General features: G+C 46.3%; 1 protein-coding gene across 1 annotated transcript in view; it reads left to right on the top strand.

Moving 5' to 3' along the window:
- Positions 1-508: 508 nt before the first annotated feature.
- The window catches only part of LOC119440668 (hemicentin-2-like), a 216,503-nt gene continuing 203,937 nt past the window's right edge, over positions 509-13,074 (top strand). Inside the window, exon 1 of the mRNA XM_049662188.1 lies at positions 509-681. Coding sequence (XP_049518145.1) covers positions 549-681 — 133 coding nt within the window. The 5' untranslated portion in view covers positions 509-548. The remainder of the gene's footprint in view (positions 682-13,074) is intronic.

Raw genomic sequence — 13,074 nt, forward strand, 5'->3', positions numbered from 1 at the left:
TGTTCCATGCACACCCAATGAAGACACGTGCGCTCGGGACAACGACTTCGCAGTGAGGCCCACCTGCTCCTACAGTCGTTTAGGAAACCGCAGACGGCACCAGCTGCGGTGTGAGGAAGCTGCGTTTGGAAACCGGAACACTTAAAGGCACTTTGGGTTCTGCACGAGGGGACATCGCAGGGCGTAACCGTCATCCGGTGTATCTTCCTTGAGGTTAACAATGGGTGTGGAACAACTTCACGGTGAAGTTATGAACTCGCCCTGAACGGAATTCCGGTGCGGCAGTCGTTCCCGATGTGTTCGTTGGTTGGTTGTCGCGTCGTTTTCGTGGTCAGTGGGACACATTGGATTGCTGTTGCTGCTGTTGCTTCTCTGGTCACTGTTTTTCCGTCGCCTTCTGTTGACTCACCTGTTGCTCTTCTGCGCTGTGACGTTGGTGCGGTGGCAGCCCCCGAATTTGTTTCACGATGGTTCGTGGTCTGAGCGTGAATTCTGGGTCGCGGTCGGCTTTAGCCGCTGAAGTGCGACGAGACAGCGACGTAGGCGGCATGTACGGTGCCGGTGATGGATGTGTGTGGGCGAGCCGGCGGCCACGCCATCGGAGCGCTGCACTGTTTGGAGTAGTACTGCTGCTTGGATGCTGGTCCCGACAGGTCGGCGCCCGGTACCAGGCGGTCACAGGTCAGTGGCGAAGTTAGAATGTATCTAGTTTGTAAGAGAGATTGCTTTTCGTTTTCAAATTCAGTCTTCATTTCTTCTGCGAATAGTGGCTATCAGCCATGGAATGGTCCGAATGTGTGCGCCCGTCTGTTTTCAATAGTTTCAAACATATGTCATAAAACCATTAAAAAGAAACTGTCATTCCACCCTGTGAAGGTGGATGATCAGCGGAGCTGTGATAAGCTATATTTATTTAAAGAAAGACACATACCCCATGAATTGTAATTTTCTATCGTCTTTATTGTTTTGTCAATAAGGTAACTATAGCTTTGTGGTCGCTATGGTAGACGGCCATGGGTTTTGTAACGATGCTTGAGCGGGAATTGGCGTGAGGGTGGCGGGAGGCATTCGCAGCCTCCCGCCACTTTCGCGGTAATTCACGCTTCTGCTCACGCCGTCCTATCATAGTATATGTACACATGGTAGCGAATTAAGCTCCCATAGAAGCCCATACGTCCTGCAATGGCGGCGTGTGGAGGCATGGCAACGCTATCTACATTTCGCGAGGCCAACTTCTAGGTGGAAAAAAATAAACATTTGCCGTTCGAGGCATGTTGCGCCAAGTCGTATACTGTGCAGCTCACGTCAGATCACATACAAAGAACGAACAACAGTACAAATGAAGCGTAAGTGAGAACATTCGCCACAACATCGCGTCACAATCGATTTACGAGAACACCCATCTGTATTTATAGATTTTATTCTATAACGACAGGAATTACACTGGTGAGCCTTGAGGGTTTTGCACGAACTCAGAGTAATGGGCTCGAACAGATTTTTAACTAAGTACCACTTGCATGTGTTCTTAGCACCAACACACATCTGTTATTGCAGTGTTAAGATAAAATCAACATTACATTGAAATAATTCAAAAATACCACGCTTTAACCTTCACTAACGCAGCACACGTGCCACCTGTAGTTGTTTTCTGATACTGAACACATAGTTAAAATATTCTTTAGTGAAAAGGCAGTCAAACAATAAGGTTGCCGATCAAATATTATAAGGTTGTAACTACGTATATTGCCATTACTTTTTATGGCTACGCATAAGATAATTTTGACGACATTACAGCGTTAAATACGGTAGTACGATTTCGGAATATCTCAACATGCATTGCCACGAGCAAATTTCAGGAAGCCAGCACAGTTTCGTACTCATAATTATTCGTGGATGAAAGCAAACAGCCTGTGACTTCGTATTTTCCTATTCTAATGACATTATCTGTACTTTTTTTTCAAACGTTTGCATTGGTGACATACTTGATGCATAATTTTCATCAACTAGTGTTTTGCCCCGCGAGATGTAGTTGCACTTCAATCGCAAGACCATAAATGATGTGGCTGATCATTGGCTTGGAACCATATTTCAGCTTCGCCTTCACGACCATGTGAATTGAACATGGTCGCTCTTCGATCGTAGGCATGCTGTTCTTCCTCGGTCGGCACAATACGCGGCCTACCCATTGCACGGCCGGAACGTAATTGAGATAACGTGCCTATGCAGTGCGTGACGTCACCAGCCAAAGAGACACACCCATTGACTATTAAGCACAGCTGGGGCACACCGGCGACACGCTTTTGCTTTGTATCAAGGCTACGGTGTTTTTGGTCTACGAGCTCGGTCTACGCACGCAGCGATCCGCTGGAAACTAGCGCATAACAGCTCCGCTGTAAAATGCGCGGTTGCAAGCCTGGCGCTCTCATCGTTATTCCACATCCGCATTGTACTGCGATCGACCGTTAACGGCTAGAAAATGGTCTGAACGCGTCCCGTCCTCGGCTGAACAGATTTCGAGGGGTGCGCAGAATGATGCGCACTAGAAATGAAAAGGCTTCGGCATGCTGGGTGTTAGAACAGAGATGACTATTTAAAAAAAGAAAAGAGCTATTATCGAGCAAGTTGAGCAAAATAAAAATAGTGTTTTAGCGTGGAAGCTTGGGCGTGTTGGTGATTCATTGGAAAAAAACTCAGCGCAAAAAAGACACGGACACGAGAGAGCGACACGCACACAGCGCTGCTGTGTGTCATGAAAATATTTTTCTGTGTACTTGTCTGAAGCGAAGATGCTGTGTGAGATAATATGAAGAATCCTGTTTCAGCTATAGCGAAGAATGACAACGGATGCAACGCCTCTTTGGAACGACACACTGCAAATGCAGGGGAAAGTGATATATCCTGGTGGTGGAGGTAGTAGGTAGTATTGGTGGTGAGTATGGTTCGAGGTTCACAGCATCGGGCGCATTTTTCAGTTGGTGTTTCATCTATAACAAGTTTGCGATTATCCAGCATGCTGCGCCAGTGCGATCCTGCTATCTTTACCAGCGCCGATGACTTGGTCATAGAAGATTCGCTGTCGTTATCTGAAAGGGTGAGCTCACACACCAGGTGTGACGACGCTACGAAACTGCACAATGTCCGGTTCTACCAGTTCTACCTTACTGAGGTCGCAGACCTTTGGTTTCGTCACCACGAGTTTGACTTCGCCACTTCAATATGCCTTCAAGACGAGCTTCGCCGACGTGTTCTGTCGCACCAAAGTGTGCTCAAACTCAGCGTGCTACTCAAACACGCACCAAGATATTCTGAAAATAAAGGGGAAGCGGAATGCAGGAATAATGAAACATAGGGCACTTTGGAGCTACAATAAATATTAGTGGGTGCGGTGATCTGCAAAGGGGTCATCGTGCCAGCGCTAACGTTCGCAGATGCCCTTCTGTGCCTAAAAACTCGTATTGTCGGGGTTGGAGATTAGCCAAAGATCGCTCGGCCAGTTGGCTTTGGGAGCCCACGGTAAAACCACAGATGGGACAGTGCAAGGGGACATGGGTTGGGCCTCGTTTGAAGTCAGAAAAGCGCCGAGCAAAATTAGTTTCGAAAAAAGACTCAGGAACACGAATCAAAATAAATGGGTGGCTAAAGTCCACAAGTGTATGTACCTAAAAAGCGTGGACGCAGAATGAAGGAAAAGGTCAAGAAGTTGGCAACCAGGTACAGGGTAACATGAAGTGTAGATAGAAAACCAGGAGTAATCTGAAAGTGAGATAAACGGAGACCGCGAATTGGATGCAAAGAATGCAAACAAGAAAGACCATGGATATTTAGAAGAATGAGCAAAAACGAAATTAGAAGGGAAAATCTGTACGATAACAGGTAGGGAAGGGCCTTTCTATTTGAAACTCGAGCTGGTTGCCAAAGGACAAAAACGTACCGGAGCAAATATTCGCCACAAGATGAGGAATGTGTCTGCTGCAGCAAGATTCCGGAGACCGCTGGGCACATCCTAATGTAATGCGAAGGTATTCATCCAGTGAGGCCCGTAGGTAAGGTACACCTTCCAGAAGCGCTTGGATTTAAAGTCGGCAGCAGCATCAACCGGTCAGCAGTCGAGATAAGCAAGGGACGTTTTGAGTGTAGGTGGGAAAAAAAGCAGGAAAGAGATTTATACGACTGGATACGTTAGTCATAGGTAGCGGTACAAGGTAGAGAAATTTTCGGGAAAGAAGAAATTAAGGAGATGTACGCAAAATACTGGAATGAAAGAGGGTAAAGCATACGTGAATAATTGAAGCAGGCTAGGTGACCATTAGTCACCGCCCCCTTTCAAAGGGGATGCCAATAAAAAAATAATAAAAATCAAAGCCCCTCTCCTAAAGAAAGATGGTTGAACGCGAAGCTTTCTCCCATGCAAACTGAATCAAAGTCGAAGTCCAAAGCCAACCACCACGCAACGAGCCCAAAAAATGCTGAGCGACCCGATGCGATGCATATGTGATTTGATTGCTTGTTTAGGATTCTATTTTTTAGCGTTGAAGTTGAATGAAGACACATTTCGTAAAGTTGCACAGTCTTTATATTAGATCATGTAGCCGTTGATTAAACGCACACACTCACACTTTCACGGACCACTCTACATTTGCCCAGTAGAGCCTTGTGATCTCTGTGCTAGACGGTCAGAGGCTCTGCTATTGCCGATACACGGGATCGGCCTTACGGGCATGATCCCGTGTGAGAAAGACCCGGCGATCGCGGTTCAATCTCGCGCACGCAAGGAAGGGAAGCGGAAGGAAGCGGGCGGTCTTCGACGCGCCAACGCTCCAGGGGGAGAGGAGGGAGGGTGTCGGGTGGCGTGCTACTCCGCGCGGCCCCGTTCGCCCGCCTGGTCCGCAAGGCTCCGGGGGGAGGGTAGGGAGGGAGGGGGGGGGGGGAGGTTCTACGTTAGGTGGCTCCGGTGGCTGCGCACGCCCGCCGGAGCCGCGGTATCTTGAAAGCCATCTGCGTTGGGTCACAGTCGGCCGCGTGCTGTGTTTTCGCAGCTTAGTTCGCGTGGATGCGATACGCAGCACGAAGGTCAATCCGCTCGCTGCTACTGCCGCGCATCCTTACTCCGGAGTTTTGACAGTGAGTTTCCGCGGTCATCGAGTGAGATGTGTTCATCGTTTGCTTGTGCGCGCGTGACACCATGCTTCTTCATTTAATTAGTATGGCGATAAAACGGCGATAAAATTCGGCGCTAAAACTACTACTATCCTTACTTCGTATAGCTGTCCACTTATTTGCTATCTCTAGCGATGCTTCGACTTTCGGGCAAAACTGCGACTTTCATTTTTTTTTTTTATTAGAGGCTAGATATTGCGATATTCTTGGCAAATAGTAACCGACGATGAATCAAGAGTAAAAGCACTGTTTTCCTGGGCTGAGAAATGAAATACGAAAAATACAAGAATAAACAATAAGTAAAGCACAAAACTAGCAGATAGAGAGGAATAGTGACTGCTGTCTTAACGAGCGAACTTAATGAGGACGGAAGAACACTTATGAGAATTATGCAGCTGTTCGCCGTCCTTATCACAGTTTTCGGTCTTTCCCCTCATCAGCCGTTCCCTCTTCTCTGTCTCTCCTCAACTCGCCTGCGCGTTGTACATTCTACGAGGTGAGCGCCGCGAACCGCGAATGCAGCCGCGATGTAATTGCAAATTATGCTACCCACGATTGGCTCCAGCTCACTTTCATCCCGCAGTAAGTGCCACCGATGGCGTGCGCAGATGTCATTTACGGCTGCTGAATGGCAAATGATGCTTGTTTAGCAAAAAAAAAAAAAATGACAATCGCACTTTCTTCCTGTCTTTCTTTTTTCTACTGTGTCTCGTGACAATAATTCAGGAGGCTGAATGGCAAAGATAGGTGGGGCGTTTCAAGCGTGCGTATTTGTACATCGTTCTCGGGAAACTCGCATGGAGGAATACGTGCTTTCTGAACTTCTTGCCCACGTGCAATCAGGGATGGGGAGGAATAAAATAAAGAGAAGAGACACACGGGAGATGAGATGAAGTACAAATGCAATGACATAAAAGGATTCAACGACGGACAAACAATAAAAAGAGTCCAGGAGAAAGAAGGACGCGATCGTCCCGCCGTGACTAAGGAGTCGAGACGATGACGGCATTCTGGCGACATTAGTGACAGATGTCACGCTATCAACGGATGCTCATTTCTGGATAGAGGGAAAAAAAAGTAAGAATGAAGTGAGGGAGGAGAGGCGGGGGGAGGCCGAGAGAATGACCTCGTCGTCCCAGGCGACTTGATTCGCAGGGATCTTTCGGAGGTCGCCAGCAACTCCGAAGAGCGTTGCAAAGATTTCTTAGTAAATGGAGCAGAGAAACCTCAGTGGTTAATTAGATTTGCCCACATCGATCACGCACCTCGTTAAATTCTGTATATGGGCGTGGTTTCATTCCGACTCATGAAACGGTGTAATGCTATGAAGTGTTGCCGCTAACAACACAATGATGCGCAAACAGAAACGCTTACTGCTTTGCCTCATGAAAGTAATATACTTCCGTCTCGAATTTTGTAGAGTGCTCCTCAGAAACGCACTCTTTTGGGCATGGAGGCGAGGCAAGGAATGAAATACGCTGGAAACGTGATAACGTAGTCGAGTTTCGCGCGTGGCTCACTCGCGTTTCACCGGCAGTGGTATTAGTTGCGAAACTTTCAGAGAACTCGTTAATGTTGTTACTGGGTTTTGCGTCGGGGCTAACGTAGGAGCTACAAGATCTTGTAAGCCGCTTTGCTTTCGCCATTAGATATGCTGGCTTGTAGTTGTTGTTTTAGTAAATTAGGCATTTACTTTACTTCCTGGATAAATTGTCGACAGGGGCTGCGGCTAGAAATGTGCCCGTCAGCAGGAGAAGGAACAGGTACATGTTTGTTGTGCAGCATTTTTAAACGTCTCTCGTTGCTGAGTGTGTTCAAGGCATACAGCGCGGTGACGTAAAAAAGTGAATGCTCGGCGTTTAGTGGCGTTTTAGCATTTGCTCGGCCTGGTTAGCTGAAGCGTTTGAGTAAAGTGTATGCGATTGTTACGGAGAAGCACTATGAAGCTCAAAATGTCGCTAAATGCTTAGCGCTACTTTGAAATAGTGCTGTTGTGAGTAAGCGATTTGATGATTGCACGGAACAGCCAAGAAAATAAGACTATTTACTTATAAAATGACCTAACTATAGCGCGACAAATATATATATATAATATGGGACACGTAATAAAAGCAAACAGAACAATAAAAAATTCCTGAGCCATTCCATTCTGTGAAGGTGGATGACCAGCAAAGCGGTTTAGCGCACGACACAGAGGTGACAAAAAATTTGAACAAAGGTGCGAACGTATTTGTTGACGTTATTGGTGGTCATGGTGATGCTAGGGACGCACACACATTCGCGTATTACCTCTGTTAATAAATCTGTCCGTCACGTAAGACAATGAATGGCTCATACCCCCGTAAACGTGGCCTCCCCATTACGACGACAGAAGAGAAGTGAATTTCTACGCTGGAATGATGAGCGGCAATGGAGCCAGCTTTGGAAGTAGACGACGGTCACATTCCCACCGCTGCTGTCGGCGTTGTTTCTCGTAAATTCTTTGTTCTTCGAGCGTACGGTACGAACCACTCGCGACCGCCCAATGGTGACGGCGGAGCTAAAACGAGACGGCAAATTCACCTCTCTCTCCCCCTATTGCACACACGTGCATGGGCGCAATGTCATACGTTCGAGCAGAAGTCGTTTCAAGGACACAGGTGGCAGCTAAAGCCCGCTTCGATGCCAGGGAAACAGATGCAAGGGAAACGCTCTTTTTATTGCGATATCAATTATATGGACACTCAAAAGCAGATTTCTGCCGTCGCCGTCGCCGTGAGGTTCCGTATGACGTCATTTCGTATGACGTCGCACAACCAGCGCCGAACGCTGTATGTGCGAGTGAAAGGGCGCGAAGGGCGCGTCTTTCACGGGGAGTGAACGCACGGCGGAGAACAAACGCGCGTTCTGCGCCGTGCTCGCTTAAGGGCTGCAGAAGTAGGCGTCTCTTTTCTCCTTTACAATCACCATATATGTAGAGCAAACGCGCCTTCTTCCGACGCGCGAGAGGCCGTGGGGGAGGGGGAGGGAAGGGAGGCGACGTTTAGCTGCGGCACCAAGTGCCTATTTATATCAGAGGCTCCGGCAACAGTCACCAACGCCGCACGCATTTTGAGCGAACGCGGGCAAAACGCCGATGGCGTCGACAACAGTTCTGCGTGTTGCCGATGCTGCTGCATGTCCAAGTTTATACAGCTGATAAAGGTAATATCATTACTCCGTATAGCTCTCTACAAGTTTGCTATCGCAATTATGCTTCACCTTTCAGGTGAAACTGCGACAACTTTTTTGTGAAGGAGAGTGTTTTTTGCTCGCGGACGATGGATTTGGCGTAGCCATATACAGCTTCGTTCTAAAATGACACAATCTTCATGTTGCCCGCGACAATGAGGCCATAATAGATGGCATTCTTACAACTGCGGCTTATGAAAATTCCAACCCCCGCTCGCTGTAGAAAATAAAACGAGTGGTTACTGCGAGGCAAATGGAATTATTCGCGGTGAACAAAGACCAATAGACAGAAAATCGAAAGTGGTTATGAGTCTGAGAGCCTGTAAAGGGAAGGGCTGAGTCGACGTAAGGCAGCTTGGTCTACTGTATCAATTTATGGGGCAGGAGAAAAAAAAATAAGAAAACGAATGCATGTGGTTTCTCAAAAGAAAAGGGCACTTATACTCTTATTGCACTTGATAAAAAACAGGTGCGATGACTGAGAAGCAGAATAGAAATAGAAAGCGATAACATTTGTTCAAAAACAAATGTAAAAGGAACTCAGCCAGTGAAGGCACCACTATAAATGACTGAGGCATGGACGAACAACAAAATTTCTGTGAACCGCCAGACAGTCGCCTGTTATACATGGAATCATAAGCAATAACAAGTGACGCCTATTTGTATTCTCGCATGCGTACGCGCTTTGATCGGGCCATGGAAAGCTTCGCAACTGGAATAACAACGAACAAAAAAACGTTTGAGAAACACTTTTGAAAAGGACGGTATGTTCACATCCTTTTTAAAAAATTCCATTACATTGAGGCCAGGACGTTCTTCTTTTTTTCTTGTTTGTTTGTTGACGAAAGAAGGTGAAGCGTTTGATGTTCGAGGCGCTTAGAAAACATCACTACTTGTTTCTGGGGTAGGTGGTTAATATTTGTTATATCGTAAAAGATTCGCAAGAAGCAAACTTAGATCCGAGCGACACTCTTCCCTGTCTAGTCCTCCCTTGATTTCTTTCAGCGTCTTTTACACAATAACAAGTTGAAAAACACCGAACAGTTGAAGTACGGAAGATCACTGCAGAGAAGCGAGCTATCTGAGACGGAAATGCTCTAAAGCAAAGAGCCACGATCGCAAAATGCTTCACGAGTTTTCTCGCGCGTGTGTTGAGCATGCCATCGCTTTCGCTGTACCACGTGGGTAGCGCAAGCCTGCCAGACGCGCGGAACAAGGAGCATAGGCATAAATAGTGCGGCATAGTTTGACATCCGCAGCTCTAGGGTAACGTACCTTCCTGATCCTGGCATATCTTGAAAGCATGTCCGAAACGCTTTCGGGAACATATAGCCGTCCATCACTACCAGGAAAAAGTGCGTGCTTGCACTGCTGTCAACGTTCATTTGCGTTTATAGTATATTGTTCAGTACTATAATAATACGCTGAGTTTACCTCCAAAGGAGCCCAATGAACCTCTGAGAAGTGAGCTGAGGAATATCTTTAATGACATGAAATTCCTTAACGTGCTTCTAAGTGCGAAATAGTTATTACGCTCAACCCTCAATATAGCGCGGCAACAGTCATTCGCAATCATACCCCCATGGCATTGAAGACTGCGTTAAATAAATCTGCTACATTAAAATTCAGTTTTAAACTGAGTCATAGGATGTTACCAGATGTTTTTGCCACGAGCACTGTCAATCAAAAAAGGAACGTCCTTAGTTGCAGTGGAGACAATTTTACGTAGGGAATCACTCAATAGGGAGTTGGCGATGGACGTATATGGAGAATGCAACCTTACTGCAAGATGTCAGCAGTCCTTCTATAAATGAGCAATGCGACCATGAAGCCGTCTCTTTCCGATCGATTTTATATATAGGCACTATCTGCATTGAACATTAAGCGCTAAGTAACGAGAATTTATGAAGGCACTATATGCCTTAAATGCAGTGTCTAAGTAGTATACGAACCAGTGTGCTTGTACGTTCTTTCCGTTTTCTAAATTCAGGCGTATGAGCGGTTGATGTCACGCATATTTCAGACGGAACGGTCTTGTAGGATACTCGTGTTCGTGTGACGAGTTGTGTGATTGACCCGGGTACCCTAATAATATTGTATGATTTAGGACCGGGATTCATTCCTTCTTGGCTTTTCTTTGTTTTATTTTTTTTCGTACTTGGTAATTTCTTGACAATAAGTGAATTTGGCTGCGCACGATATTATAGACCATTCGCAACAGCTAATTTGCTTCCACTCGTATTCGTGACAGAGTGTATTCCCATAACTTAAGTTTTCCCCAGTGCGAGGCAGTTAACTAGGCTCAATCCTGGATAGCCTTCCAGCCATTCAATTATCTTTCTATATTTCCCGTTGACTTAGTTTTTTCGTAGCGCGTTCCTGTGGCATATACAGCTATAAGGTTGTGAAGGAGACAGGCCACGCTTAAAAAGCTATAATCTTACCTTTTGTACTAAATAGCAGTGTAGTTCCACATGTAGCGAACACTTTACGCCTTATAGATCGGCCCATTGTCCACATGGGAGGCGCCAACGCTTCGTGAATCATCTTCATGGTGTCTACAGTTAGATCACTGATCAAGTTTATTAAAGAAAGCGCGCTTTAACAAATTTAGTAGCGAGGACGGCCACTATGTCTTCCTGAAGCAATTCATTTATGTGTGTGTGTGTGTGTGTGTGTGTGTATGTGTGTGTGTGTGTGTGTGTGTTTGTGTGTGTTCTTTCTCAACGTTTTTTCTGTATATATCTTTCGCCGCTACGCAATAAAATTTAGCATAACCCCCCCCCCCCCTCCCCGCTTGCCGCCCGCATTTGCAACATCTTTTGGGCACTGATGTAAATTTCTTCTTTTGTGTGTGTTTGCTTGTATCTACTGATTTGTCTTTTGAAACCAGTTTGTTTTGCTCCACATATAATCCACCACTGCACAATAACCTTCAGTTTGAATCCCCCTTCCCTCACGTCTAATCGTAATCACCTAGTCACTGAAGTATTAATTTTTCTTCTTACTTTTTTTTTCTTTTTGCGCATATTACGCATTTTACGCATATCTTTCGTCACTGCGCAGTCAACTTCAGTAGGAACTTCACCGCCCGTGTCGTCCATTTGCCTAATCGTTTGTCCCGTTGTTGCGGTGTTTGTCATACTATGTCGCCATACCAACAAACCCGGCTAACAGCCATTTCTGCAAACTGCTTTGGTAATTTTTGAGGCCCCAAAAAACCAACTCAAACTAGGAAACATTCGAATCATTCTGTTTATGCAGATGTGACCACATTTTAAGTCCAGATATTATAGGTTCCAAGCATTTTGGCCAAGAAAGTATCGTGCATTAAGGTGCCAGCGACCAGTCGCCGTTCTCTCCATCGCTGCTTTGAGAAACTATCGTCTCCTTTTCTGCGAGGCGCTGGTCTCAACAAGAGATATTATTTCTGTGTTCTGTGTGTTGTGTGTATATCGTACGTTCAGTGTGTTAGCCGAGCGGTGGGTCCCGTCTCTGACCCAGGGGACATGGTCAGCGAGCCATTGACCACATACCACGATATTGCCCAATACTACCGCCTCGCAAGACGGACAAAACCCCCACCTCATCCCAAGCTCACCAAGGGACAAAAAGTCACCTGGCGCCGACTCTAAACGCACTCCTTCTCCAGCCCACAAATATACGCAAACTTTTACCCGGACTTGACAGACCCACACTGCTCATTATGTGGGTCCATAGCCTCCCTAAATCATATTCTCTGGGACTGCAGAGAAGATCCCCCCCCCCCCCCCCCCCAGATCTCCTGGCCGCTCCCTCGCCTGAAGCGTGGGAAGCGATTCTTATGAACCCGAACCTGGAGATTCAACTTCGGGCCATCAAAAGAGCCGAGGAGGTGGCTGTAAGGCATCACCTGGTAGCCACCCCTTCCTAAACCAAATTAACAAAATAAGGTTGTTTACATTCACCTAGAGGAACGTCCTAGACATGCCACCAAATAAACCTCTCTAGTTTTAATTAAAGAGTCTTTCTCTTTCTCTCTAGCATCTTCAGCTTCCAAACGAAACCACATGTTTGTTTTGCATGGCAATTTGGTGCCCAGTGAAGCTGTACTACACGAAATGTACAAAACAAGCTGCATAAAGCAGACTTTCACCAGAAGGAAGTACGTAATTCATATAATTGGGTTTCCTAATAACATTATCAAAAACACGCGTTGTCTATATTTTTCGGCCTAATGGTCGCACCCTTTCTGCAAGGTACCAGCCAAAGAAAGGGCCCAAAAAAGACGGCACGGTTCTGGACAATATATGCTCAAGTTAGGAACGTTTCACAACTGTAATAGACTCTCTCTTCAACCTAACGCCGCCGAAATTTTATTCTTTTTTCGTAGATATATTAATGTATGGCAGTGTCGTCTAAAACGTACATAACGTGACGCGCTAAACCTCACCAGCGAATATATTCCGGGGCTCGAGAAAGGAAAGCAGATTAAAACGCGAACACCACGAATAACGCTGCGATTCGAAAACAGCTAGAGAGGGATAGCAGCATTAGCACTGAACTCTCAGAACGCCTCGAGTTTGCTTATTTTGCTTTTTTTGTTCAGCGTTGAAACATGCTCGCTTAAGCTGCCTGCGCACGCAAAAGCACTCAGTCCGCCGAATGGCCTACTGGGAAGCGAAAGCAAAGTTTGAAAAACGCAGGCACCGAGCAACACTAGCGGCC

The sequence above is a fragment of the Dermacentor silvarum genome, chromosome 2 (assembly GCF_013339745.2).
Source record: "Dermacentor silvarum isolate Dsil-2018 chromosome 2, BIME_Dsil_1.4, whole genome shotgun sequence".
Classification (NCBI taxonomy): Eukaryota; Metazoa; Arthropoda; class Arachnida; order Ixodida; family Ixodidae; genus Dermacentor; species Dermacentor silvarum.